We start from the raw sequence: 26,388 nt of genomic DNA, 5'->3' as shown, positions 1-26,388 counted from the left end.
CCATAGCAGGCCCAAGATAAGACTCTGTAAGGATAAGGGAAAATGCTGGGTAGGGAGGGAAGTGGTGCTAGAGGAGGCTTTCACAAGATCAGAGCAAGAAAAAGAATGGGAATCATGCAGAATGAAAGAAAACAGGGTATAGGGCAGTCAGAGAGTCTTTCACAAGGAAGGGAAAGGGCCAAGAACGAAAAACAGGGAGAACTGCAAGCAGGGTCTGGACCCACCTTTACCAGGAAGAAGGAGACTCCGTAAGTCTTGAGGGAACGGGCCAGCTTCACATAGCGAACCTTGGCCTCAATTTCACTCATCTGCCCACAATTTTTGTGTGCCTTCAAGCATGAAATAGGAAAGGATTTAGCAAGATACAGGGATAGTATCACATAACATCACAGCGAACCAGTGAAAGCGAGCTGTTAACCATAATAAGGCAGTATTAAGGGGAGCGAGAAAGATCCAGGAACGTAAGAGGTACAACAGGAAAGGGTGATGGGATGGAGGCTAGCCAGGGATATGCACAAGCAAGGACATCAGGGACGTGGTTAAGGAACTTGCAGACATTCTGGAGATTCAAATGGGTAGTCAGGAAATAGAAGGTCAAAAAAAAAATAAAAAAGCCTTTGGGGCAGTTTTCAAAGACTGGGGGTAACATCCTACATTTGGACAAAGATTATTCTTCCCCTAGGATGTAATTTCAGGGTTACTATCTCTTTGATGTTCCTATCACTCTTATGTAGAGTAGGTACTGTTATTCCAAGTTAGAGGTAAGGTCCATACTGACTTGAGTACCAAGAAAAGCAGTGCTGAAACTAAGACTAAAGCCCAAGTTTTGTTTTTTTAACTTTTGGGGTATTGGCAAGGTGGCAGAGCAGGTTGGAGGGTGGAAGTGGGGTAAGCAGAGATGGGATGGGGCAGAGGTTCACTTAGTAGGGTCAAGCAGCAGAGCTCCCGGGTCACCCCAGATGCTTTCCCCTACCCCCATTCACCTGGAAGATCTTACGCTCTCCCTTCTGCTTCACATACTCCTTGGGCAGGAAGTCCTTCAGGCTACACCAGAAAAGGGAGGGTCAGCATGTAGTGGATAGCACCAGAGGGCTTGTGGGCCGTGAGCTGTGGGCCTAGGGCTATGCAGAAGTGTCTAGGACAGTGGTATCTATGGGGGCAGCAGGACTCTGAGGGAACCAAGTCTAGAATGTTTTTCAAAATAGAGAAGACCAGCATGAGCTCTTGAATGCAACTTGTATCCTTCCTTGTGGGGAAAGGAAACTTAAATTGGAGGGTCGATCCCCGAGGGAAACAGCATCTTGGTTCTGTTTCAGGGAACCAAGAGAAAGAAGGATCCTCATGCACCTAGGAAGCTGAGAAAGCTATGCCATGCTGAGACTACATGCTGAGAAATATCTGTGGATGAGACCTGGAAGACTTTTTTCCTTTTCTTTTTGTAAAAGATTTGTTAATCTAATATCCCCTATGAGGATAATGTTACCCTACTTTCTTCTGACTATTGCTGCAAAATTCTTCAGAGCGAAGTGGGGAAAGATTTGGTTTAGGAAGGGGCAAGGCAAGAGATACTGGATCCCATTCATACTCCGCTGGGGCAAGGGAGGAGACAAACAAGGGATGATGGTTTGGAAAAGGATGATGGCCTGTGCGGGACAAGCCCTGGTACCTTGGAAGAGGAAATGGGAAGAAGGTCTAGGATGGAGACAGGCCCACTGGGGTGACAATGGCAGGGAGTCCCTGTGCTTGACAGGGTGGGTTCTGAAGCACTCACTCTAGAAAGCCAGCCTTATGCTTCTGTTCATTGTGGGGCCCAAACTGGATCTGGCATTGGAAGCCAGCAAATTCGCAGGCCTTGTCAAAGGAGACAGGGTGGGAGCCATTCAAGATGTCGTCCCGTGCCTGGAGAGCGTATGGGAAAGAGCAAGTGGGTACACTGCAGTGCTGCTTCTGCCCCTCATCACGTCCCATCCCAGCCACGCCCACCGCGTACTTGCACATAAAGAAGGTTCAGCTGTACCGGATCCCGGGAATCCACATTCTGGTCTGAGTAGAAAAACTTCCTCCGCAGCAGCAGTGTCTCATGCTCCTCCACTCCCTGCTCCCTCAGTGTCCGGCCGTGGTCCAGCCAGTTCACTGGGACACAGAGACTCCCCTCAGTCCCAGCCCCACAGCCTCTATGCTGTCTGGGGCCTCGAGTTCTGTTCATTTCCTGTCTCTCTTTCCTCACTGACTGTAAGTTCCAGAAAACAGAACTTGATTTTATCACTGATACACACCCAGTAGATAAAACAATGCCTTTTCCAGGCAGATGCAGAATAAAGAATACATGATTGCTACTCCTGCCCCAACTCACTTCCAGTGCTTTTTCCCAGTTCTGCTTACGTTCATCATCTGTGTGTAGTTTCTGTTTCAGTTTCTCCATCTTCTTTTCATCTCGCAACAGAGTCTTGTCCTTTCGTAAGGTCCCTGTCCCCTCATCCTTCTTCTCTTCCATCAGCTCTCGAACCAGTGAGTATTCATCGTGGTTGGTAATGCCTGGGGAGGAAGACGGTTTGGCAGCTTCCTAGGCACTGCAGTCAAGTCTTTCCCCAGAGCTGGCGTCTCCTGGCATGTGCCTTCAGCCCTAGCAAGACCCTTACCAATGCGAGCACAGATGGTCATGAGCATGTCGGTAACGGTCTTGGAGTCATCCACCATGATAGTCTTCACGGTTCCGTCCAGCATCCGGATCTTCAAGGGTCTCTGTTTCTTCCTGTACTCCATGGTGTCCTGTTGGGGCAGGAAAAGGAGGCCAGAGCCTACTTGAAGCTAGGAGCATTTTCTCATTTTTATATGGCCAGACAAGATGAAAGTAGATTACTTAAAGGAAGACTATGCTGATTCATTCAGAAGCAGGGCATGAGTCCCAGTAATAGAAAGCAAAATGAGCCCACGTGGTGATGCATGCTTCTAACCCCAGTACTCAAGAGCCTCAGGCACAACTGCTGCAAATTTGAGATCAGCTGGACTCCATGGTGAGTTCAAGGTCAGGCTAAACTACATAGTCAGACCCTGTCTTCAAAACAAGCAGTATGAGAGGCTTGGGGGTTGCAGCTTAGTGGCAGAATGCTTCCCTATTAGGTCCAGGTCCTGGGTTTGATCCCTGACCCACCAACAGAACAAAACAAAACAAAACAACCCCTCTACACACAAAGAACAAGAATGAAGCCAGGCATCCTGTAATTCCAGCACCTGAGAGACTGAGGCAGGAAGATCGCCAGGAGTTCAAGGTCAGCCTGGGATATATAGTGAGTTCAAAGCCTGAACTACTTTGAGATCCTGTCTCAAAAAGACAAATAAACAAACAAAAAAAGCAAGAACAATAAAGAAAGAAACAAACGAACACGGGGAGACAGGAAAGGGCTAACAGGTAATAAAAGAGGATGTTGTGGTTTGGGATGCAGTGATTTGGGATGCAGTGATACTCACCCCATTTCGGAGCATATAGTAATCCAAAGCTTTTCCAGCCTCCAGCCATATTCCCTTTTTGGGATCATCATCTGACAGAAACAGCCCGAAGTCACTGGCTAAAAGAAAAGGAGGATGGATCACAATGACTTATGTTGATCCCACTGGCCAACATCTATGCTGCCTATTTCTCCCGTGACCTCAGACCTAAAAAGGAGGAAGGAGACCATGGCGCATGGACTGCAGAGTTAGTAACCTTAGCACACACTGGGCTTTCCGTAGGTATGAGAAGGCATTGACGAGCCCAACCTAGCCCCCCAGTAGTCACACTCACGAGGGCCAGCCAGCGCCTCCGGGATGCGCTCACGGATGATTCGGCAGGCATCGTATACCATGGTGGACGGCTCAAACTGCATTGTCTTCACCACATTCCCAATGCTGATCTTCAGGGAAAGCGCAACCATGGTGGCGGCTTCTATCCTCCAGCCTGGCTACACCTGGCCAGTGGCACAGAGGTATTAGCATACACTCTCACTAGGGAAGAGGCTCCCCAGACAGTGGAGACCCCAGGAGGTGATTTTCAAAAGGGTTTCATCAAAACACAAAGTTACATTGTTATTTTTATCTTATTTAGTAATTTCAAAGAGTATTAAGATATTTACATCGAAAGTACCAGTCTTGACCACTTAAGACATCTAGTTAGAGGCTGTTCTCTAAAGTATAACAGGAGATCTGAAACGCAACATTATCTAAGAATACTGCCTTGCCTCTACCGCTGGAATGTGTTCCCTTCTTTCTTCCCAGTGCTTCCCCTGGCCAGGTGTGGTTGGCCCACACACCACTTGGGAAGCTAGGGTAGGAGGATTGCTGCAAATTCAAGGTCAGCCTGGGCTACACAGTGAGTTTAGGACCAGCCTGAATGGTACACAGCGAGACCCTGTCTCAGTGCCCTGCCCCAACTCCCAACAACTAAGTGCTTCTCTTGCCACTTGTCTCTGTCACTTCCTTTCTCAAATCGGCCCTTGTCTTGTTTTACCTTTTCTGGGGTCAGTACTGTTCTTCTCTGCCCCTACTGGCTTGTCCCTGTCTGGGATTTTCAGAGATCTGTCCTGACCCATAACACAACTTTCCCCTCTCACTGCTCTGGCCCTGTTTCTGCAAATGAAGATGTTAATGAGATTAATTCCCAAGGTCTCCTGAGGCCTACAAACAGACTAGCTAGCTTGGTGCACAAATCTGGCTGCTCTGGCCCCACTCTTGGATCCAGCAAGGATTCAAGTCATATCTGGCTTCTCTGGAAATCAAGCTAGAATTACAACTCTAGTCTAAAGGGATCTTTTTTTTTTTTTTGGTACCAGAGATCAAACTCATGACCTCGCACCTGACAGGAAGGCACTGTGCTGCTGAGCTGAGCTATACCCCTGGCCCTCCAAAGGGACCTTAAAAATTATCTAGCCAACTCTCTAATTTTGCGGAAGGGGAAATGAACACTGGGGAAAGAGAAAGTTTCAAAGCAGGTGAGAGCAAGTTAGAAGACCTTACACAGTAACTCAGCCCTTCCTCCTTCCAAGTCACTAAGTTGATGCTTGAGCCTCGCTGCAACTCCTCCTACGCTCTCTCCTCTTCAGCAAATCCTCACACTCTCCTTTCCAGCTCTGCTGCCTGCCCTGAACGAATTCTCAGTCCAGCTCAGCATGCAGGCGTCTTCCTCTGCCTTCTTCCAGTTCCCTGGCAGCACCTCTTAGCAGGCTGAAGAAGCCACTGCAGGCAGTAGGCGGCGCACAGGCCACAAGAAGAAAAGTCTGCCTAGCAGTGGATGACGTGAACTCGCAGGAGCCAGGGATTGGGTACCTTTTAACTAAGAGAATGAGCAAATATAGGCTCCCTGTTCTTCTCTGGGCAAACTGCCATCCTTGGAGGAGCAAACTGCTAGCCTCAAAGTACAGGGTTAGGAAGCAATGTGGGGTGTCAGGATACAGAGGGCACTGAAGAGCTAGGGACACTGGGAAGGGGTCGAGGGTGAAGAGGTAAGGAAGAGAAAGGGGGGAAGAGAAAGTCTAGATAGAAAGAGGACCTTACGCATGGTCTTTAAAAAAAGAACAACTCTTATTTTTCACTCCCAAATAAGAGAAGACCCCCACACCCCCATTTCCCTATTTGCAGCTGTCCCTCCTATTCCTGAGGTGCTTCCCCCAAAAGCAGGACAGACCTGGTAGCAAGTTGCTGACCACGACAAAGTGACGCCGGACAGGTCAGAGAAACTGGAGGAGTCTGAGGAGCTGGAGCAGGACTGAAAGGACCCTTCACCCTGAGCTGATGTTGGTGCCCTTCCCTCAGCTTCCTCCGGACACATGGACACCCACTTCTTCCTCAATCGTCTCTGGCGGGACCCCGATAAGGGAGTTGAGTCATGCTTGCCCTACCTCCCTGCAGCTCCCGAGAGGGTGAGGGGAGGCCCAGGGGGAGGAAGGGTAGTGATGGCAAAGAACAGGGCTCCCTCCTGGGAGTAGAAGCCTTGGCCTGGCCTGAGAACTTTGCTACCCATCCAGGTTCACGAAACATCAGCAACACACCCTGGACATCCCCGCTCTGGGAACTCCTCCTCCTTCAATACATTCCTGAGACACATTCCTGAGAAGTTGGGCAATTGGAAGCTCAGAATGGAGGACAGAAGGTCAAATCCCAGCAAGGAATGGAATGTAAGTGTATTGGGACTAAGGACCTTTGGGGCATACAGAGAACATAGAGTAGGTAACCCACAAAGAGAACTGAAGAAAGATGGGGAGCCACAGAAAGGGTCAAAGGGAGAGAGGCACAACTGAACAGAATCAGAATGTGAGAGGGCTGGGGGGGAGCAGCACACTGTCTGTTACCAAATTTGGCCTCTGAGTCCGAAACTGCGGGGTGGGGGAGGGTTTGTGGGTGAGACTGACATATCCGGCCTCAGGCTGCTAAAGCCTCATTTAAGGCTGGACTGGGTAGCTAACTGGCTGGACCCAATTCCTCCAACATAGCCCCTCCACATTCACATATGTAATGTATCCCAGCTTAGAATGTCACCAATGCTGTCTCTACATATCTCAGAAATGGCAAACATTTAGAGACTGAGTATCCAAATTGCAACTCTAAACCCACTTATTGCAAAGGGCCAATATTGTAGTTAAATCTAAATAATGAAGTTTCAGTTTAGAAAAAAAACCACAACTCTACATTAATATCTTTGTTTTAAAAAAAATACAGTCGGGGGCTGGGGATTTAGCTCAGCGGCATAAGCGCCTGCCTTGCAAGCAGGCAGTCATGAGTACTATCCCCGGTACCAATAAAAAAGAAAAAAAAAATACAGTAACACACGTGTCACAGGTTTACCACTATTACCTTAGCTTAACCACACAGGCCTACACAGATCACCCCCTCCCATCTTCTCCACAAATACGCCCCATCACAAGCACACCAAGGCCCAACACCCCAACTCCCAACATCTTTCCTCCTCTTGATGTATAGTTCTCCCTCCATTTACCCAGCCAGCATTCATTCTTTGAGGGCCCAATGTGGTGAATGGTCTGGGCCAAGCTTTCTGTGGCTAAGAACCACAGTAAGACATAGTCTTTGTCTTCAGTGGGGTCCCAGTCCTCCAGGTGGGTGGATAAACTAAACACACCGGTACAATAGAGAACAGGGTGCAACAAAAGCCAAAAAGCATGATAAAAGCTCAGAGAGATCCCTCTAGGTTAGAGAAGTGGGCCCAAGAAAGGTATCATTCAAAGTCAGAATTTTTAAAATGATAATAATACACAATAGCAATCTGTCATTTATTGACTATATGTCAACAGCATTTTATACATAATTTTGTTAATCCTTATAACAGCTCTGTAAAGTAGGTGTTATTTATTTTCTTTCTTATAGATCGGGAAACAGGCTCAAAGAATTTAAATACTCGCTCAACTGTTCACTGAAATAATTTTTCTTTTCTTCTTTTTTTCAAATCCATTTTATTCAAAGATAAATAGAGGGGTCGGGATTTAGCTCAGTGGCATAAGCGCCTGCCTGACAAGCGCGTGGTCGTGAGTTTGATCCCTGGTACCAAAAACAAAAATATAAAGATAAATAGAAAGAAAAAAATAAGAAAAAAACTGTAACAAAAATTTTAACAAAACTATAACAAAAACATCAATCGGGGGTGACAACAGCATACACACTGCGCGTTGTCATCCCCAAATCATTCAACCAGAGGAAATAACAAGTTTTGAAGCCAGGATCCGAACTCAGATCTCTGACTCCAAAGCTCAAATACTATCATGCCAGTGGAAATGAGTCAAAGGCAGCATTCTAGGCAGAGAGAACAGCATAAACAAAGGTGGAGAATCAAGAATCACACAGGAGCATTCAGGGAAACGAGCGGACAAGCGGGCTGATGTGTAGGGTGCCTGCAGAGGAGTTAAAGGGACGTCAGGTTTAGGGTGGAAAGGGAAGGGCAGACTTACACTGAGTGGGGTATCAGGAATTTTACCTACTGAAAGGCGACAGGAGGCAAAGGAGAGAAAAGCACATAACCCAAACTGGATTTTAGGAACATAACCATGCAGACTGGCTAAAAGAACACTGTATGAGTCCAGGTAAGAGGTGAGAAAGCCTAGAGAGAAAGCAGCCCCTCAGAAGAAATTGTAAGAGGCAGCAATGACAGAACCTAATGGTAACCTTCTTTGTCAGTACCCAGGTACCAGTGCCCAAAGTCTGGCTGGGGTCCCCTACCTTCTGGTCATCAGTAGGCACCACTCAGGAGGGTAGTTCAAGCCCAGGAAAGGAATTCAGAAAGAGGGAAGGATCAGATTGGGATGGAAATGTGGGGATGAGGCAATTAGAAAAGAGGATGGGATGTGATTAATAGTCAAGCAGAGACAGATAGGGTGGGGTTAGTGACTACACCAGGTTGGGAATGGGGGAAACGGTTTAAAGCAAGCCTGGGAGAATCACACAGCAGCGGTCACTGGATCAGGATGGGGCAAAGACAGGAATGATCACATCATTAGTGGCCAAGTCAGGGAATGATGGAATGAAGTCAGAGGCAGGTCAGACTAGAGGTTGACAGAACAAAAATGGGGCTATGGGTAAGCAGCTAAATTAGGCAGGGCTGTGGAGCAGGGGCACTGGCAGCGTCTAAGGGAACAGAGCTGGGGCTGGGGAAGGAACAGCATGAGGCAGTCAGTGGCTGAATCAGAAGCTGGGTAGATAGTGCTGTGGTCAGTGGTAAGGTCAGCCTGGGAGTAAACTGGGGGTGTGGTCAGTGGCCTGGCTGGGTGTGGGATCAGCAAGACCCAGTTTCCTCTTTGGGTCCCATTTCCTCTTTTCTCTTAGGGAGTGGGGGAAGGGGCTCTACAGCTGGACCAAGAAATTAAAGAAAGCTCCCAATCAGGGGATCCATGCAGTACGGGGCGGGGCAGAAGGGGGGTCAGCACATGACCACGTGGTATGCAGGGTACAAGTGAGTGAAAATGGTGGAAGCAAATGCTTTAAGATGATGGAAACCTCAGATTCGGGTAAGGGTAAGTTAAAGTAGCATGTGTGACAAGGTTTGGGAAGGAAGGCAGCAAGAAGGATGGGTGCACTGGTAAGGGGAATAACGGGAGGGTTTTAAAGAGTGAGGAAGCATTCTGTACGGAAGAGTGCGCAATGAAGAACCAGGGATAGGAGTCAAAGAGGAGGGCTCAACACCTAGGTGGTGAGGAAAGAGGGAAGCAATGGGATAAACTGTCAGGGGATTCAGTCATCCCCTGGTCTCTGGACAACAGTGTTCCTTTGTCCCCCCACTCCCAGGCACAGGTCTCCTTGTTTCTAGGCAGTCCTCCACTTAACACTAGGCTTTGTGCATCTCCTGGGTCCTCGTGTTTCTCACCTCTCATCTTGTAAACAACACAGCCCAGAAATCCCTGCCCTCTAACTGTGCCAGCCACAGTAAAAACCTTAACCTTGGAGCAGAATAAAGAAGCAGGAAATCCCAGACACCTACAACCCTAGCTAAAATCCACAACACTGACCTGAAATTAGTCTGTTATTTGTACATGAAAGAAGTCACCCTTATACAAAGGAATGAAGCACCTTCCACAAAACAAAGGGATCCCCTCCTGGCCAATCCCTTAAATTTTACCTGCTTAAGGTTAACTGTGTACCTCAGCCTCCATCACAACCCATAAAGTTGCCTCTAATTCCTTATATAAACTCTGACTTGTTTCCTGATCCCCACTACTGACTCTGACATTTATTCCTTTCCAAACAGACTTGCTGATCTAATTTTTATCTTTTAACAACACACTCCCTTATATTTTAAACTAAACGTTGAGACTTAAGCCTAAAGTCCATTATTTTAAACTTGATTCCTAAAGCATTTTCCCAGGTTTTGGTTAATACTGAGCGTGACAACGGCCTTTAATCCCTAAAATGGACTTCTAATTGTGTTGTTAACCCATAACCTGACCCTAAAATCTGTCTTTTGCTGGCCATTCCAGAAAACAAAATAGTGACCTTAACCTAAACCTCACCTAACCAAATGGACCTGACTAACACGAATAACTTCAGTTTCAGCCAGCAGGTTCTAAACTTCTAAAGTGACCTCTGACTTCATCTTCAAAGTCATCCAAAGCTTTTCTACCCACTTATCCTCTATCAGCTAACACCAAAACCCATCCCCGCCCTGCGCCTCACTGCCACTCCACTTCTCATCCGCCCCAAAATCTATCCCAGGTGGAGGACTGCTCCCCGGAAGGGGCTGCCTCCCGCAAGTCGTCCTACTTAACTCAGAGGCCAAGCTGAGACAGACTGGACGCTGACCTCTGTAACAGAGCTCGAGACCGGACAAGCAGAAGAATCGGGGCTCCGCCCGCCTCCCGCCTCCACCGGCCTGGCCCCACGGCCCCACCCAGAAGCTCCAGCTCGCCCCGGTCCGGCCTACCTGCGTTGCCGGGCTCTGCGCCCCGCCCGCCGGCCCTCTAACCAGCTCCTTCCCCGCTGGCTCTCGGGCTCCGGCCTCGCCCTGTCTTCGACACTCGCCCACTTCCGTCCCGGGAAGGTCCCCCACCCGCGGGCCGCGTCCTGGGCCCGCGCTCTATGGTCGCGGGGACTGCAGGAAGCTGCTCTGGCCCCGGCTCTCGATGCTCAAGAGCCCGCCGAAGACATGCAGCTCCTCCCCGGCAGGAAGCAAGGGCGCGGCGCAATCCGGAGAAAACGCCCGAACTGCGCCCGAGTTCCCTTTTAAACTATATTTCTTCCTTTTTTCTAGCTCGGGGCGAAGGCGGAGCCGGATCCGCAGAATCCCCGCCCTCAGGTTGTGAGGAGGCATCCGGACGCCCCCATGATTTGCATAGCCCCTGGGACGTGGCGCGGCCAGCAGGCCACTTCCAAGTCGGGGGAACTCCAAGTCCCAGAATGCTGTGGGACGGGTGCGTCACTTCCGTTGTGTTGGAGGTGCTGGGCAATTGAGGTGAGAGACAGCTCTGGTTTGAGAGTGACGGCTAGCCTTCAGGCTGTCCGCAAGAGAGGGGGTCCAGCCAGGTGGGCACGGGAGCCAGCTGTTAGACCGGGAGTCGTGTTTGGGGTATGGAGCTTGAGCCGCGTAGAAAAGCGAACGCGTGTGTTTCTACCCATCCTTTTCTTAGATGTCCCAAATGGAGCTGGCTTTGGACCCTGGTGACCAGGACCTGTTGGGTTTCCTGCTAGAGGAAAGCGGACATTTGGGGGGTGCGTCCTGTGAGGCCCAGGAGGCTCAGCTGGATTGGGAGCTGCCTCCCTCCCAGGTGGGTAACGGTCAGAGTGGCAAAGCTAGGGAAGTCCCAGGGTCCGGGAGGGTGGAGAAGAGTCAAGCCATTTTTTTTTTTTTTTTTTTTTTTTTTTTGGTCTGGGGATTGAACTCACGACCTCACACTTGCCAGTTGCCAGGCAGGCACTTATGCCACTGAGCTAAATCCCCAGCCCCCCCCCCCCTTTTTATCGGTACCGGGTATCGAACTCACGACTGCCTGCTTTCAAGGCAGGCGCTTATGCCGCTGAGCTAAACCCCCAGCTCCTAGAGTCAAACCTTTTTAATTTGTTGGAACTTTGTGCAGGAACTGAGCGACTGGGAGGTGGATTTGCTGAGCTCTCTGCTGAGTCCCCCGTCATCACTGAATTCTGTCGACTCCTCTAAAATCTGTCCTGTCCACCACGATCACACCTACTCTCTCTCACAGGAACATGGCTCCTTAGATTTGGGTATGAAATTAGTGAAGTATGGGGAGGAGGCGCGCCTATGGGCCTCGCTAGTCCTACTTTCCCTTTTGCAGGTAGTGGGAGCTGTGGAATGGTGAAAACCCACATGACTCCAAGTCATTTGGAGGAGCCGGCAGAGCAGGTACTTGACTCGATTTTCAGGCGGATTATTTCAGCATTGCTTGGGTGTGGCAGGAATCCCCCATTCCTTTCTGACATCCCCTGCAACTCTGCTGCCGCTTACTGTTAACCCCAGGAGACTGCCAAGTTGCTGCTGACGGAGGAGGAGGAGAGGCTATTGGAGAAGGAGGGGCTTGCTCTGTCTGGAACACTTCCTCTTACTAAGGTCAGACTTTTCACTGGTGGAGCACAAGCTGTAGGGAAACTGTGTCCCAAGTAGGCACATTTTCACTTTATATCAGTATTTTAAAAGACTGAGGTAAAGGGACTGGGGATTTAGCTCAGCGGCATAAGCACCTGCCTTGCAAGCAGGCGGTTGTGTTTGATCCCTGGTACCGATAAAAATGAAAAAGACAAAAAAAACCTTAAAAAAAAAAGACTGAGGTAAGAATCTTAGCAAATCTATTGCTAGTAGGAAACTGTAACAGGTCCTGATTTTGTGGGGTTTATATACTTTTTTTTTTTTCCTGAGAGATGGTCTCGTAATACAGCTCAGGCAGGCTTTGAACTCAGTCCAAACTGGCATTGAACTCATGGCAGTCCTTTTACCTCGGCCTCCTGAGTGCTAGGATTACAGGCATGTGCCACCACACCCAGCCTCTGGTGTTCTTTTCAGAAAAAGATTGTTCAAACTTAGCTATGCAATACTGGTAAAGGGCTTTGGAAAGGACTGTGCAGGCAAAGGGCCTTGGTACTTAAAGATTTCATTGACTTCATGGTAATCCACCGCTGGTTCAATGGTAAGTGTTTCAGAGTTCAACAAGGGTGGATCAGAGTATAGTAACATGAATAAATATAAAATTCAGTTTTAAGTTTCCTATAATGAATCACAACTTCACAGGCACAGTATTGTACTATGATGAAACTACAGAATGTTCGGGGAAATTTTTAATTTCTTAAAAATACAAGATGAACCACTTTCTGGTGGTGGTATATGCCTTGAATTCCAGCATTCAGAGAGGGTAAGGTAGCAGGATCGTAAGTGTAAGACCAGCACAGGCAACTTACTGACACTCATCTCAAAATAAAAAATGAAAGGTGGTGGGAAGGTAGCTCAGTGTGAAGGCCCTTGCTTCAGTCTGCAGTACTATAAAAAACAAAAAGGAGGGGGTTGGCTTAGCGGTAGAGTGTTTGCTAGCATGTGCAATGCCCTGGTCTCAAGCTTGTAGTACAGTTTAAAAAAAAAAAAAGTACAAGTTGAGCCAGCAATACGATGTGACTAGTAAAGTGAGTGGGATTTAGCTCTACTCAGTAGAGCTTCTGCTCCTGTTAGAGGTGTTGCTCACTGTTCCACTGGCCAAAGCACATCTTTGACACACATAAAGGATGTAATCCATCCTAAGGATAGAAGCTAAGTTGTCCAGAATTTTTTCCTTTTCTTTTGTACTGGGAATTGAACTCACAACCTCACGCTTGCCAGGCAGCCCTCCTTTTTAAATTCTGAAGGCTGGCCAGGCATGGTGGTACATGCCTATAATCCCAACACTTGGCAGAGGCAGGACTGCTGTGAGTTGAGGCCAGCCTGGGGTATAGTGAGTTCAAGGCCAGGCTTGTAGATCTACATAGCCAGACCCTGTTTCAAACAAAGCAAAACTTTGTAAATTCTGAAGGCCAGGCATGGTGGAGCATGCCTGTAATCCCAGCATGGAGGGTGCTGAGCCAGGAACACTGCATGTTCAAGGCCAGATTGGGCTACACAGTGATTTCAAGGCCAGTCTGAACTACATAGTGAAAACCCTGTCCCAAAAAACTAACTAAAGACAAAAATTCTAAGGAAATGTTAAAAAAAAAAAAAAGTTATTTTAAAAGAGCTACACAGGGTGTGTTCTATATGGCTCCAGAAAGTCTAGCTAAGTCCAGTGGCTATGAAATAGATGTTGGTTCATGATAAAGGAGTTTTTATTACTATTAATGAAATTGTTGAAAATGGACTGGTTTGTCAAGCAAAAGCTGAATGCCTACTGGTAAGGGAAGCTATAAAAATTATTCCTGCATTGGGAATATTGAATTTAGCCACCCTCCAACTCCTTAATCCAGTATTCCTGATACCACTTTCTCTGGCTTCTCACAGATGGAGGAACAAGTTCTCAAACGAGTGCGGAGGAAGATTCGAAACAAGAGGTCCGCTCAAGAGAGCCGAAGGAAGAAGAAGGTGTATGTGGGGGGTCTGGAGAGCAGGTATGAAAGGGAGAGGAAGCAAACTAGTTGAAGGTATTACTGTTTAATTTTAGGGGTTTTTTTAAGTGTTGAATTTTTGGAGGAAGGATATAGTCCATATCTGTTATTCCCAGGATTTTGAAATATACAGCTGAGAACCTGGAGCTGCAGAACAAAGTACAGCTTCTGGAGGAAGAGAATCTGTAAGCAACCTACCAAATCACCCTTCTTCCCCATTTAATGTTTTCTCAGTCTTTGCCCAGCCCTACACTTGACTTCTAGTGGGGCAGGTGCTTGGACTTTACTGAGTATGTGACTCTCAAAGCCCACAGTTAAATTTTTAAGTTGTTAAGTACCCAGAAAGAGCAAAGGGAAGCAAGAACTCATGCGACAGGCAGTATTTCAGAGCAGGAAGGATTGTGGGGATTGCACAGGTGGGGAAAGCACTTTGCACCACGGACACAGTTGGGGCTTGTTGGAACCTAACTTTAGCAGGCAAGCTGGGCCAGCAGGCAGAGAAGACAGTGCTTGGTGAAGATGATGTGTACAGCTGACGGCACTGGAAAGCTACTGAAGGTATTTGTGAAGGAGTTAAGACAAGGCAGGGTTTGTTTTAATTAGGGACTTCAGGCATTCTGTCCACAGGAATAGTGTCATTTGCGAAAATAAGAGGGAGGGAAGGATGCAGGGCACAGATGGAGGATGTGGCCAAAACAGGGTCTCACCGAGGCTCAGGGTGCTGACCCAGGGGGTACTCACTAGTGTCCCCTTACTCTAGGTCCCTTCTAGATCAGCTGAGGAAACTCCAGGCCATGGTAATTGAAATATCTAACAAAACCAGCAGCAGCAGCACCTGTGTCCTGGTGAGACTCCTGATGAGAAAACAGCCTTTTCTCAAGTGGTGGGACCAGCAGAGGTACAATCTGGAGCCCTTCATCTCCTTTTCTCTTGTATTCTAGGTCCTTCTATTGTCTTTCTGCCTCCTCTTTGTACCTGCCATGTACTCCTCTGACATGAGGGGCAGCCTGCCAGCTGAGGATGTTGGTAAGAGGCTTAGGGACACCCAAGGGCCTGGGCGGGGGAGAGGCCTGGGCTGCACTGTCTCCTGACAATTGCTTGTCTCCTCAGTGCTGTCCCGCCAGCTTCGTTCCCTCCCCAGTGAGGACCCTCCCCAGCGAGAGCTGCCTGTACAGTCAGAGGTACCAAAGGACAGCATGAATCAGTGGCAGGACAGTTCAGACTATGTGCTGCAGCCCCCTGGCAACTGTTCCTACCTGTTGTATGACATGCCTTGGCCTTCTCAAGCTGAGCCTCCCCAGCAGTGGCCACTCCTTGACCTCTGGTCAGAGGCCCTCTGCTCAGGTCTCATGCTTCACCTGCAGGCCAATCTCACAAGAAAGGAGAAATGGCTCCCTAACCACAGCCCTCCGTCTGTCGTCTTGCAGGGAAGATACTCAGGTTAGACATGAGGCTATAGGGTATCTCAGTTACAGCTTAAGTGCCCCCTTAAGCTGTCTGAGAGACTGAGGACTGAGAGAAGGTTGGCCTTCATTCCCATGCTGTTAGGATGCCTCAGGGCTCAATCACAAACATACTGGCTTTGTGGATCTTTTATTTGTACCCATGTGTGTCTACTGTCCCATAAATGGATACGAGGAAATCAACTGACCTCCCCCTGCATTTCATACAGTGAGGGAAGGGGTAGGGAAGGAAATAAATAAGTGATTTTGATGCTTGCTTCCCCCTCAGCCCTTCTTTACTGGCACAGTTGGGTGGGGGAAGGGAGGGAGCATGATTGTCCTGGTGGCTCAGGCTGCAGGAGTTGGGGTAAGGAGCAAAGACCAAGCTGGAGGGTAGGCTTCCATGGTTTGGAGGGCTCGCTCTGGGCTTAGGCTTGCTTTGGTCCACATATAGGCCCTGTGGTTAGTCTGTGCCCTGCTCAACTACCATCCTGGAGCCTTTTTTATGCTGCTGCTGTTGCAGGGCCAGCTGCATGGCCCAGATGCTCAGTGGTCGCATGTAGGCCAGCGAACGGAACACCTGCTGCTGGCAATATGCCTCTGGGGTTTGGAAAGCCAGGCCAAGGCGCTCCCACACAGTACGATAGCAGCCTTCCGCTGTCCGGAAGCCCTCCCAAATCAGGCCCTGTAGGAAGAGAGGGAAGTCATACATAGAACTTTGCATCACTTCAGCTGGGCAGGTGAAGACAGCAGGGTCTCTGTCCTCAGGGATAAACCTGAGCCAGCCAGACACCTGAAGGCAGGAGGTGGAATGTGTACAGGGAAAAAGGGGAGGCTTCAGAGATGAGTAAGACAGCTCAGAGTTACGGCAGTAGAAGTGGCTGAGGCAGTTCCTGGGCCACAGTGCAGACGGGGGAAGAGATGGAGAAGGCAGTACATTACCTCTTGGATCATGGTAGCCGCCAGCCCATAGACCACACCCACCCAGACTTCGTCAGACTGCACACTGGATCTATCAGGAACACCATGGGGCTGCATTCCATTCACAGCCCCCATGGCCCCTCCTGCAAAGGACTGGACGTTGAGCTCGAAGATAGTCTGGAGAGCACGGAGCACATGTGTGGTAGGAAATACCTGGAGGGGCAAGGGCAGAGGCAGGGATGTGGTCTCGTACACTTGCTTCCTATCTCGGGAAAACCCACCTTTCTCTCTGGCTCCTTTTCCTAGTCTCTCACCTCAGTGTCTCCTTCTCCTAGGCCACAGGCCTTCAAGAACCACTGTCCAGCACACTGGTCAGACATGACACTTCGAGACTGAGGCTGAGAGCTGCTATCATAATTGTAATAGCGGCCTAGAGTACAGGAAGGGCACAGTAAGGCTCCTGCCGGTGTTGCTACAACTGCCTTAAGATTCCTCAGGCTCCCCCAGCTCACCATTCCATAGCAGTCTCTCATAGGCTTCCTGGCCCCGGCTGAGGATGGAGGAAAACTTATCTTGGACATCCTGTGCCCCACAAAGAACAGCCATCTGGACCATCACAGCCACAGCCGCCAGCCACAGTCCTCCACAGTAAGCACTGATGAGGGATGGGTTTGGGGGTCAGACTGGCAGCTTTAGTCACTCCCATGTAATCTAACAGATAATGGGTCATTCCTTTTGAAACTACCATCCTATGATACCCAGATCTCCACTGCAGGCCTCCTGAAAACCCCTGCCCCCCAACCTGGGGCCTGTGGTGACCCATCCATCATAGGTTTGGTCTGCATAGCCACTGTTTTCAATGAGTCCGTCGTGATCCTTATCAAACCGCAGTTCAGATTCCATCACAGCCTAGAGACAATGGAGATTCCAGAGATGTAGGTACCAAGGAAAGAATAGCCAGGGGAGCTCTCCTTACACACCAGTTATTCCCCTGGCACACTGGCACTATTCATGCATCCCTTACTAGACACACAGGCCACATGTCCTTCAGGAAACCTTGGTCGCCTGTCAAGTGATAATCTCGATAAACCTGCAGCACAAACTTCAGGTTCAGGTCCTTCCAGTCAGCAGTATCGTGGATCAAATATGCATTGACCCGGAGCCATGGCTCATCGTCTGTGGGAGGTAAGGGGTCCCAGTTCATTTGCGTTGGTAGATAGGGTAGCGGGTGCAAAAGTTGAAGGAGGGAAGCTGACCATGGGGTGGAAGGAAGGACTGTTACCTGGATCCCCAATATCATGGGGAATGACGTTCCTCCTTTTCACAGGTCCCATTACCCCACTCATCAGGTACCGCCGCCGTGTCAGGTCCTCACTGAGAGTTGCAAGAGCTGGGGAAGAGACACAAAGGTGGGTAGGAGAGGCAAGGAATGGGCAGGCTGGGGTGAGGCACAGGGCTCGGTGTGTCCCAGAGAGAAGCCAGCAAGCAGCATGCAGGTACAGGCTTGAGGGGAAGGAGACAATCTGAGAGACCACAAAGGTTGAGCATGGAGAGCCAACAGGGAAGAAGCAACACAACGGTTTCTCTCACCCATGTCATACTGCAGGCTGAGCTCAATTTTGGGCCAGAGCATAATGAGGGCAAAGGAAGCATAAAAGTGGACATCATATGTGTTGTACATGCGATACTCTTGGCCTAAAGGAATGAAGAAGACACACTGTTGCCCGAATTCCTGCTTCTCCTAGTGCCCTCCCTTGCTTGTCCTTTAAAGTTGAAGGCAGGGCACTGTCATCTACTTGTTCAACACCTCTTCATCCCAGGGCATTAACTGACCTGAAGGGTATGCCCTGCTATGCCCTAACCCACCGGTAGCCCTTACCCTCAAGATAGCCAAATCGACCATATTCCAGAAGGATGGGGCGGAGCTGGCCCATGCTCCCTAGCAGCTCCTCAGGTAAGGAGTCTTCAGGAACTTCAAGCCACACTGTGCCTCCATCCGCCAGGAAGTATAGTTCATTGAATAGCGCAGATTTGTACCAGGCAGGTAAGGATCTTGGAAGTTGGAAGGAATGAATGAATGTGAACTTCACAGGATAGAAAGGATTGTGGAGGTCTGTGGTGAGGGAGTACTAAGTGAATCCCAGCACAGCCCTACTGACTTTGGTGGTACGCAATCACAGTACATTTGGAGTGTGAGTGCCTAGGAGAGACGTAAGGGAAGGCCCCACTGGTACCTGTCATCTAATACCGGGCTCTGCCATGCTGAGATTCTATCTTCCCAGTCTGCATATCGGCACAATGCATAGTGGCTAAGGGCGGGAGCTGCATCGCCATCTGAGCCAAAGAACCTTGTGTACCTCCTGGGTGGAAAGAAAGGGAAGGGATAAGGACCCAGTGTTCAGGTTGGAGTTCCAGTGTTTTGGATCCCTGTATTTCTTGGTCCCCTCACCTGTAGTGGACTTGACCCTTAGCTCCAAACATGATTCTGGGCATGTCCCAAGCCAGTGAAAACTCCAGGCAGCACCGGCCTCGAGGTGGCAGCTTTCCTGAAACACACACAGCCCCAGCGATGCCCGCTCCTTTCTCTGAGGGGTTGCTTCGGCCTGAGAATTATAAGAGGAATTAGCACAGCCACACTCTTCAAACCTAGAGCTACGGATCCATACCATGAGAACAAGGCCTATTCAATATCAGGTCTCCCACCCCCAACACCTCCCAGTCAGACCCCCCATCACCAGCGGGGGAGTCCAGCTGTCCATCCTGAAGTAGGTCCTGCCACACCTGCTGCCCAGTGCTGTCGGGATCAAAGGCTGTGATGTGGGTTACCATGGTGCCTTCCTGTTAAGGGGCCAGAGACTCTGTAAGGCAAGCTCCACAAGTTCTGATTCCAACTCACTCTCCAGCTCTTACACACCTTGCCTCCACAGGACTGTGATGAGAGTGGGACTTAGGGGTGACAGAATGGAGGTGGATTTTTGGGGTCAGGGAAGGGGCTCAAGTGCTAAGGTACAGGCTGGGTTCCTTCCTTACCGTGAGTCGCGCAGCCACTGCCATGGTATAGGGATTTGGAAGGGTTGGATGGTGCAGCAGCAGCCCCTGAACAGTTTCCCCATCCCGCTGCAGACAGAAGGGCTCATTCCACAAACCGCCTGGGGCATCGTCTTCACCTCCCAGGCCATTCCGCATGGAGAACATGATGGATACGTCCACAGCTTCATCCCCCTCATTTTCTACATCCCACACGAAGACTCCTACGGGCAGGCTGCTGTCCTGGGGGCAAAAGAGGGGACTCAGATTATTTCAATATATCCTCTCTCGTTATCTCCCAGACTTAGTCCTGGGTATGAAGAACCTGTTTCAAATACTCTCCTGTATATTGTCTTCTACTTGCATCTTCCCACATTCCCCAGCAAACTGCCTACCAGAGGACATAGAAGACTAGAATGGACCAGGCAGAGATCCTGGGAAGCCAGTGTAGTGTTCATGGCTCCAACCCCTCCCACAATTCCTTTATATGCAGGACAATGCAGGAAATAAAGGGCAACCTCACCTGGTAGTCATGGGGCAAGATGGGTGTGATCTGCCGACAAGTGAGGGTGATATTCTGGCCAGGGAGCTGATAGACAGTCCAGGCGCGGGGATAGAGGGCGTGGTAGAAAGCAAAGTAGCCACACAGGCCCCAGTTCCAGCTGCGCAGTACACTTGGACGCTCCACGGACAGAACTTGCTGGTACACAGTGCGTCCCTCCCGACGCAAGCACACTGTGAACTTGATCAAGAGAGCAAACAGGCTGGAACAAAGTGACTACCAGGCACTACACATTAGTTTCCCTCTCAAAGCAGCTTCCCTTCCAGGCCTGTGACTGTCACCACTACATTACCAGCCACAGGTCATCCTAAGGCTTTCTTCCAGGCTTAGCAAGTAATCACCAAGTCCTGCTGCCTTTCCCTGATGTGGAGCACTTGCCTAGCATATATAAAGTCCTAAGTTCAGCCCCTGGTACAAAAAAAAAAAAAAAAAAAAAAATCACTCGTAAAACACAACAACTTGGCAACTCCTGGAAAGTTTGAAAGATTAATAGCTCTCTCCTTGATTCAAACTATGCCTGATGTTTTACTGTCTGTAATGTAAGTTTTATGGTTGGAATAATGTGTAATAGTCAAGGCCATAGATTCTTTGCTACAGAGAACTGGTTCAGAATCTCAATTTTTAACCAATCATAGCCTTGGGTATATTACTAACCCTCTCTGGATCTTAATTTCCTCATCTGCAATGAACATGATAACAGGACTGACTTAGTAAGGTTTTTTTTCTTTTTTCTTTCTCGGTACCAGGGATCAAACTCATAACTTCGCACTTCCCCGGCAGGTGCTTGTGTCTCTGAGCTAAACCCCTGGCAGTAGGGCTGTTTTTAATATTAAATGTGCAAAAAGCTTAGCGTAGTGCCTAGACACATTAAACACGCAACAGTTAATGGACTGCACCATCCATGCTTCCAGAAAGCATTTCCCTTGGGATGCCTAAGGGCAAGGGGATCTGAGAGTACTGGGTAGGGTCTGAAAACCTGAATTTGAAAGGACACTATCACCAATGGGACTTAACATCTTCCAGCCATTTCTGTGAAGATGCACTGAACGCAGGAGGCATTCCTGACAGGATAGGGAGCTCCCTAGAGAAACATGAAGACAGGCCACTTACTTCTGGCAACTTAAGCCCCAGATATGTAGGAGCAGAAGGGGAAAATATGAAGCTCCCCCAAAGGGAAGACAGCTAGAGGTCTAAGCCTGGGAGAGGAGAGGCTCTGTCCCTGGGCCATGGAGACCTCTAGTAATGTGATCTACAGTCCAAGAGCTAACCTTTGAAAGTCCGCAAGTCCAGGAGAGAAGTAATGGCAGTATACCTTTTTTTTCCCCCCATGACTACACATTAGGGTTTATTTTTCCTTCTGGTCCTACCACATGTTCTTTCAGCCATGTTAAGTCACCTGGTAATTTTCTATACTATGTGCCAAATACTGGCACAGCTAGCAGAGTTGGAAGGATGAAGTAGGTAGGAGGCATTTACTAGAAAAATGCCAGGGCAGTTTATGCTTTCAAGGACTGCATTCTCTGTGCACTGTGTCCCTACAGCATACCCTAGCACAAGGCTAGGCACACATAGGACATCCTGAAAGCACTTACTGGCTTGAAGCACAGGTAAGTCTAAATGCCAAACCCCATACTGGTGCAGAAGCCCTTTTTCGTCTGGGGCTGTCTGCCTCCTGGATCTGACCTGGTCCGCAATGACTGTCTGGTGCTGGTACATTCCTGGGTTAAGCTGCCAACGACAGAACTGGCCCCTCCATCCACGGGTAATGGTACCTCCACCAATGCCACCCAATGGACAACCTGGAGACAGAATTAGGATAATTAGTGGGATATGGGGAGAGCAAGGCAAGCCCATTTCTCACTCTCTAGACTGTACAGATTGGTTCCTCTAAAAAGGAAGGGACAGAGCAGTGCAATGCTCATAAACTGTGGGGCAGACTGGACATTGGACTCTAAGCACGGCAGAGCTGGAGTGAGGCTCACCATAGATCTGTCTCAGGGGCACGCAGTTGATCATATCAATGAAAGGTTTCTTCTTTTCCACCTTGGTCTTCTGGTACCACCATTTCAAGTACCTGAGAAACAATGTGAGTACAAGGAGGTGGGTAGGTGATTCCCCACAGGCTGCAGTCAGCCTCTCTCTTGACAGCCAGCTGTGACTTCCCACTGAATGTCCCCGGGCCATCACCTAGGGTTGAAGTCTCTCCTCTTGACTACAGTTTTTCTACTCCTCTCAGTGCCTTTGTTTCTTTATTCTTCTCAGAAAGAGCTGTATGCTCTTCCCTTTCCCAGCTAACCACTACTTTAGTTCAAACCTCAGAGTTTTTTGTCCAAGGTGCTGAAAGGGTCAGGTACCCTTCCCTGGCCTACATTGTCCACTGTCCACATCCCATCTCTTGAACAGGCATAGGCTGCTGAGATAACATTCTTTTAAAAATAATTAATTTTCTCCCTGGCTATGAAAGGTTAAAATCTGGAGAATACACCAGGTAGAAGGAAAAAAAAAAACATTTTACCTAAAATTTTACCTGAAGTGAACCCGTGTTTACGCTTCAGGCCATTTCCTCTTTTAAGTCTGTAAGCTTTCAGACTTTGCTTTTTCATAATAGCCCTCTCAAGCCTAAAAGAAAAAAAACCTAAAGTTTTCTTGGTCCTGTGCCTGCCTTGTATTCCACAGGCAGGAGACTATTTCCAGTAAGTAAAATGATTCTGTTTCTAAGGCAAGGGCATCTGCCACAACCTGCTCTAATCTGTTTCCTAATCTCATCCAGGATGCAGTCTCACTAAGCTCGCTCTTTTCTGGTGGACTCTTTCCCACTTCTATTGTCTTCTTGACCCAATTATTTTATTTATTTATTTATTGGATTTTTGAGACATCTATGTCTATGTCTCAAAAAACTATGAAGTCTTGAATTGATTATGTGGACGAGGCTGGCCTCAAATTTGCAGTGATCCTCTTGCCTCAGCCTCCTCCCAAGGGCTGGGATTACAGGCATATGCCACCATGCCAGGCTCTACCCATTGTATACCCAATGCTCAGTCACACCCCTTCTAATTAGTAATTAGGTCAGCCCTTCAGCCTCAGTTTCCTCATTTACAAAGTGAAGAAACCAGCTGTAACTTCCTAGGATACTTCCTGTCCTAAGTATCATGGAATGGCAGAAACATCTGATGACATAATTGATAAGAAAGCCATAAAGTGGGATACCTGTAACAGGCATGATTAGTACTATTTCAATCCTTAATCAGACAATACCTTGTTATTTCAACATTTCACAAATGCCTCTGACCAAATTTTAAATTCCTTGGGGGAAAGAGTAACAGATGCTTTGAAATGTTACTCTCAGCATAGGACAGAACATTGTCTGCAGTACATAAATATTTGCTTAATTTACAATGGAATGAGTGTACAAATAATGGAACACAGCAATGGTAGGATGGAGCAACTGGAGGGATAATGTGATTAAAGAAGGCAGACAGTACTTTCTGGAGTGGATGAGGGTGGGAGAGAGGTGGGGCTTGGGGCAGAGTAGGGCAAAGGGTGAGACTGTTGGGGAGCAACAATCTCTCTAACAGTTTAAAGGAAACTGGACTTTGAAACAAGAGGCCACACAGGACTGGTGAAGGAAAGGAGGGTACAGGGGAGCCAGGGATAAGAAATACATAGAAGACAGAAAAGCACTCAGTAAAAACTTATTCAATGAATGGACTCTGGTAAAAGAACAATCAAAACCAAGCACTTACCAAGCCTAGGTCCAGAGAACTATCTTTCTGGAGCTCCTGTTCAGAGTCCCTTCAGTTCTGCTCTCTCTTAAGTACTTTCTCACCCACTAAGCCACTAATTAGCAGCTGGCCATGCCTGACCTATAGGCTTCTCCATAATTTCAACCCCAACTCAAGAATTACCATTCCCAATTTTTGTCTTACCCCTGCTCTCTCAAAGAAGGATCTAACTGTATCGCCAAGGTCTGTGTTAATGATCCCCACCCTTTACTGGTATGGGAAGCCAGGGTGGGGGGTGCTAAGCAACAGCTTCAGGGGTCTGTAACACAACTTATATTGCGGGAGTAAAAGGCTCTGATGCCTACCTATGCCTGACCTCACTATCCCTACCACACACACCCCACTGTCTTCAATATCCAAGATCCCATTTGAACCCACAGGTCTTTGGGGTCAAAATTAGATTGTCAATTCAGAAGCAGCCTGAAGGATGATTCTTCTTTGGTACAGGCCATCCTCAGCCAATAGCAAAGGGGCCAGACATCCAGGCAGCACCAGGCTCTTCCCACTTCCTGTGACAGATTAGGTAAATTCTTTCCATCATACCCTCTCAACACTGACTGGAGAAGTGAAGGGTCCCTTACCATAGAAGTTGTCAAGCCTGAGTTTCCCAACCCTTGTTTCCCTTCTCAACTGTGTTTACTGTGGGGACTGACTCAGGATGACTTGAGGGAGATGCTTCTGTCCTCACTCATATCCACCTGTTCCTGTTAATAGGTATGGCTCCTCATCCCTAGTCTTTGAACTTAGAGGGGTTCCAGATGATTTCCATAGCCAGGATGGGTATGGAAATCCCCATTCGGGGGGGGGGGCATTTGTGATCTTTAGGGGTCACAGCAAGCTATGGGAAACTTATCAAGAGCTCTGGGGACATCTACAGCAGTGCCTACCTGATCACAAGTGATCTGTGGTGTACTGGTGATATAGCTCCAGCACTTCTACCACTGAGCTAAATCCCAGACCACCTATTTTTTTTTGAGGAAGATTCTCATTATGATGTCCAGGCTGGCTCTAACCTAGGCTCAAAAGAGCCTCCTGCTACAGCTTTCCTTAGTAGCTAGGACTACAGGTGTGTATCACCAAGCTCAGCTCCATCTTTGCTTTTTTTTTTTTTTTTGGTCTTTTTCGTTTTTATCAGTACCAGGAATCGAACTCACGACTGCCTGCTTGCAAGGCAGGCGCTTATGCCGCTGAGCTAAATCCCCAGCCCCCCATCTTTGGTTTTTTGTATCAGAGCTGTCTCTCTCGGCACAGAGTGAACCTCTCCTCACCTCAGGAGTTGACAATAGGCAGGCTCTCATCTACTCTCTGGAGCTAACGCTTGAAGAGAGATAGGGATGAGTAATTGCTATATGCTTAAAAAAAGGTACAGAGACTGCTGAAGCTGCTCAGACAAATAAGAGTTGAGAATGCCCCCCCTCAAATAAAATACTGTCAGTACCACAACAGGGGGACTATTTTTGCATACCTTGCCAAAACGTATAGTAAGTCCCAAAGGGAAGTCTTCGGAGAAGAAACTACATAAGGGACCTAAAAGAGAAAGGTTAACTGGAGAACTAAATGTTTCTACTTTTTGACTATGAAAAGACAGCATCCTGGAAGTAAATGCGATATGACTTGGCCTCATCCTTCAAAACCACAGGCCTAAAACATGCTAGAAATAGGAACTCCTTGACTGGGACTACTTGCTTTTCCCACTTCTGGAAGTCTTCGAACTGAACAAAGTGAAGCCCAGAGCCTTCTAAAGCAATGGGTTCTACTCACCGGATACCCATGCCCAAATGCTTCACCAGGTTGCTCAACGAGATATTGTTAGCTTGAAAGGGTTTCCTCTTCTCTGCAAACTCGTGAGCCAAACAGATGCGCCAACCAAAGGGAGGCACCTGGTACCCCTTAGCTTTACCCTCATAAGAATCCATCAGCTGTCCACAGCCTTCCGGATTGCAACAGCCTGGCTCATTTTGGGATTGACTGTCCACAGAGATCTCGCGGTCCGTAACCTGCACAGCCGCGGTGCCTCCAGTATCTTCAGGGCAATAAACCTGTGGATGCCCTTTGGCAGAGCCGATCTGCTCCGACGCTGGGACGTCGGTTCCCATGTTTTCTAGATCCCGGGTCTCCACGACTTCAATGGCCTCTGGTCTTGAGCCTTCTGATATAAAGTATCTCGCTAGCCAAGTCCAGATCCGGGCGCCGGTTGTAGTTAGGTGCGGTCCAGGAGGGCCAGAGGCTGGGCAAAGCTTAGATGAGGTGGGGTCTTAGTTGAGCCGGGGAGCTGTTGCTGCAGTGACAGCGGAGATAGCAATAAAGCCGCCCTGTGCTCCCCTTCGGTCGTGTTTCTAGGTCCTGGGCGGGAAAGGTTGGGCCTCGTCGTCATTGGGCCGTGGTTATGAGCTCGCCCGGCCAAAGGTAGACAGGACCAGCGGACAGGGGAGGAGCCGCGGGGCCAACCCTGAAGGCCCCGCCCCGGGACCGGCCCAGGAGCCTGCGGCGGCCTCGGCCCCGCCCCCGGGCCGTGGCTCCAAGTCCCCCAGGGCTGGGCGCCAGGTCTCGCCCGCCGGGGTCCCGGGCAGCGCCCGCGCCCAGATGCCAGCCCCTGGGAAGGTGCCGGGACCCCCCA

General features: G+C 48.9%; 3 protein-coding genes and 1 long non-coding RNA gene across 8 annotated transcripts in view; 2 read left to right on the top strand and 2 right to left on the bottom strand.

Annotated features, from left to right (window-relative positions):
• The window catches only part of Tln1 (talin 1), a 34,467-nt gene extending 23,743 nt beyond the window's left edge, over positions 1-10,724 (bottom strand). For 2 of the 4 annotated variants that reach the window (XM_013153306.3, XM_003470859.5), the window contains exons 1-9: positions 10,391-10,724; positions 3,782-3,944; positions 3,469-3,566; positions 2,640-2,769; positions 2,383-2,535; positions 1,991-2,133; positions 1,772-1,899; positions 984-1,044; positions 225-329 (exon numbers count right to left, since the gene is read on the bottom strand). In XM_013153306.3, coding sequence (XP_013008760.1) covers positions 225-329; positions 984-1,044; positions 1,772-1,899; positions 1,991-2,133; positions 2,383-2,535; positions 2,640-2,769; positions 3,469-3,566; positions 3,782-3,911 — 948 coding nt within the window. In that variant the 5' untranslated portion in view covers positions 3,912-3,944; positions 10,391-10,724. Of the gene's footprint in view, positions 1-224; positions 330-983; positions 1,045-1,771; positions 1,900-1,990; positions 2,134-2,382; positions 2,536-2,639; positions 2,770-3,468; positions 3,567-3,781; positions 3,945-5,656; positions 5,792-8,196; positions 8,216-10,390 lie in introns of those variants that run through there. The other 2 variants (XM_063225618.1, XM_063225612.1) reach the window with 2 other exon arrangements.
• Positions 10,718-16,702, top strand: Creb3 (cAMP responsive element binding protein 3). 2 transcript variants are annotated; one of them, XM_063225652.1, is made up of 11 exons: positions 10,718-10,918; positions 11,094-11,231; positions 11,541-11,685; positions 11,757-11,824; positions 11,939-12,028; positions 13,934-14,040; positions 14,154-14,222; positions 14,798-14,882; positions 14,979-15,063; positions 15,148-15,218; positions 16,529-16,702. In XM_063225652.1, exons 1-11 carry the CDS (start codon positions 10,790-10,792, stop codon positions 16,562-16,564), a joined length of 1,023 nt encoding a protein of 340 aa, XP_063081722.1. In that variant the 5' UTR covers positions 10,718-10,789; the 3' UTR covers positions 16,565-16,702. The 2 variants fall into 2 exon arrangements, with proteins under 2 accessions (XP_063081722.1, XP_003470908.2); XM_003470860.5 differs by lacking the exon at positions 16,529-16,702 and having other exon boundaries at positions 15,148-15,750.
• Positions 15,615-26,328, bottom strand: Gba2 (glucosylceramidase beta 2). Its single transcript, XM_005004089.4, has 17 exons — positions 25,533-26,328; positions 21,972-22,063; positions 21,673-21,788; positions 19,951-20,169; positions 19,431-19,670; positions 19,136-19,238; positions 18,850-19,003; positions 18,635-18,760; positions 18,280-18,452; positions 17,991-18,095; positions 17,683-17,790; positions 17,425-17,576; positions 17,203-17,309; positions 16,913-17,055; positions 16,715-16,830; positions 16,422-16,613; positions 15,615-16,164 (listed from the first exon to the last, which is right to left on the bottom strand). Exons 1-17 carry the CDS (start codon positions 25,865-25,867, stop codon positions 15,943-15,945), a joined length of 2,703 nt encoding a protein of 900 aa, XP_005004146.2. The 5' UTR covers positions 25,868-26,328; the 3' UTR covers positions 15,615-15,942.
• On the top strand, positions 17,728-19,767 carry LOC134470635 (uncharacterized). Its single transcript, XR_010039637.1, has 2 exons — positions 17,728-17,809; positions 19,524-19,767. It is a non-coding gene; the product is annotated as an uncharacterized LOC134470635 (long non-coding RNA).
• Positions 26,329-26,388: the final 60 nt, after the last annotated feature.

Source organism: Cavia porcellus, unplaced genomic scaffold, assembly GCF_034190915.1.
Source record: "Cavia porcellus strain 051 isolate PalLab524CR breed Dunkin Hartley unplaced genomic scaffold, mCavPor4.1 scaffold_1, whole genome shotgun sequence".
Lineage (NCBI taxonomy): Eukaryota > Metazoa > Chordata > Mammalia > Rodentia > Caviidae > Cavia > Cavia porcellus.
Note: the sequence above shows the minus strand (reverse complement) of the source record. Positions and strands in the feature narration are given on the sequence as shown.

What these genes read in the sequence shown, in the direction of transcription:
- Creb3 (XM_003470860.5), top strand. Translation starts at nt 10,790, where the DNA reads ATGATTTGCATAGCCCCTGGGACGTGGCGCGGCCAGCAGGCCACTTCC. An exon ending in GGGAGCTGCCTCCCTCCCAG is followed by an intron (nt 11,232 to 11,540) that starts GTGGGTAACGGT and finishes AACTTTGTGCAG; the next exon opens with GAACTGAGCGACTGGGAGGT. An exon ending in GAACACTTCCTCTTACTAAG is followed by an intron (nt 12,029 to 13,933) that starts GTCAGACTTTTC and finishes GGCTTCTCACAG; the next exon opens with ATGGAGGAACAAGTTCTCAA.
- Gba2 (XM_005004089.4), bottom strand. Translation starts at nt 25,867, where the DNA reads ATGGGAACCGACGTCCCAGCGTCGGAGCAGATCGGCTCTGCCAAAGGG. An exon ending in AGCCCGGTATTAGATGACAG is followed by an intron (nt 18,453 to 18,634) that starts GTACCAGTGGGG and finishes CCAACTTCCAAG; the next exon opens with ATCCTTACCTGCCTGGTACA. An exon ending in ACATGTGGCCTGTGTGTCTA is followed by an intron (nt 17,310 to 17,424) that starts GTAAGGGATGCA and finishes CATTGTCTCTAG; the next exon opens with GCTGTGATGGAATCTGAACT.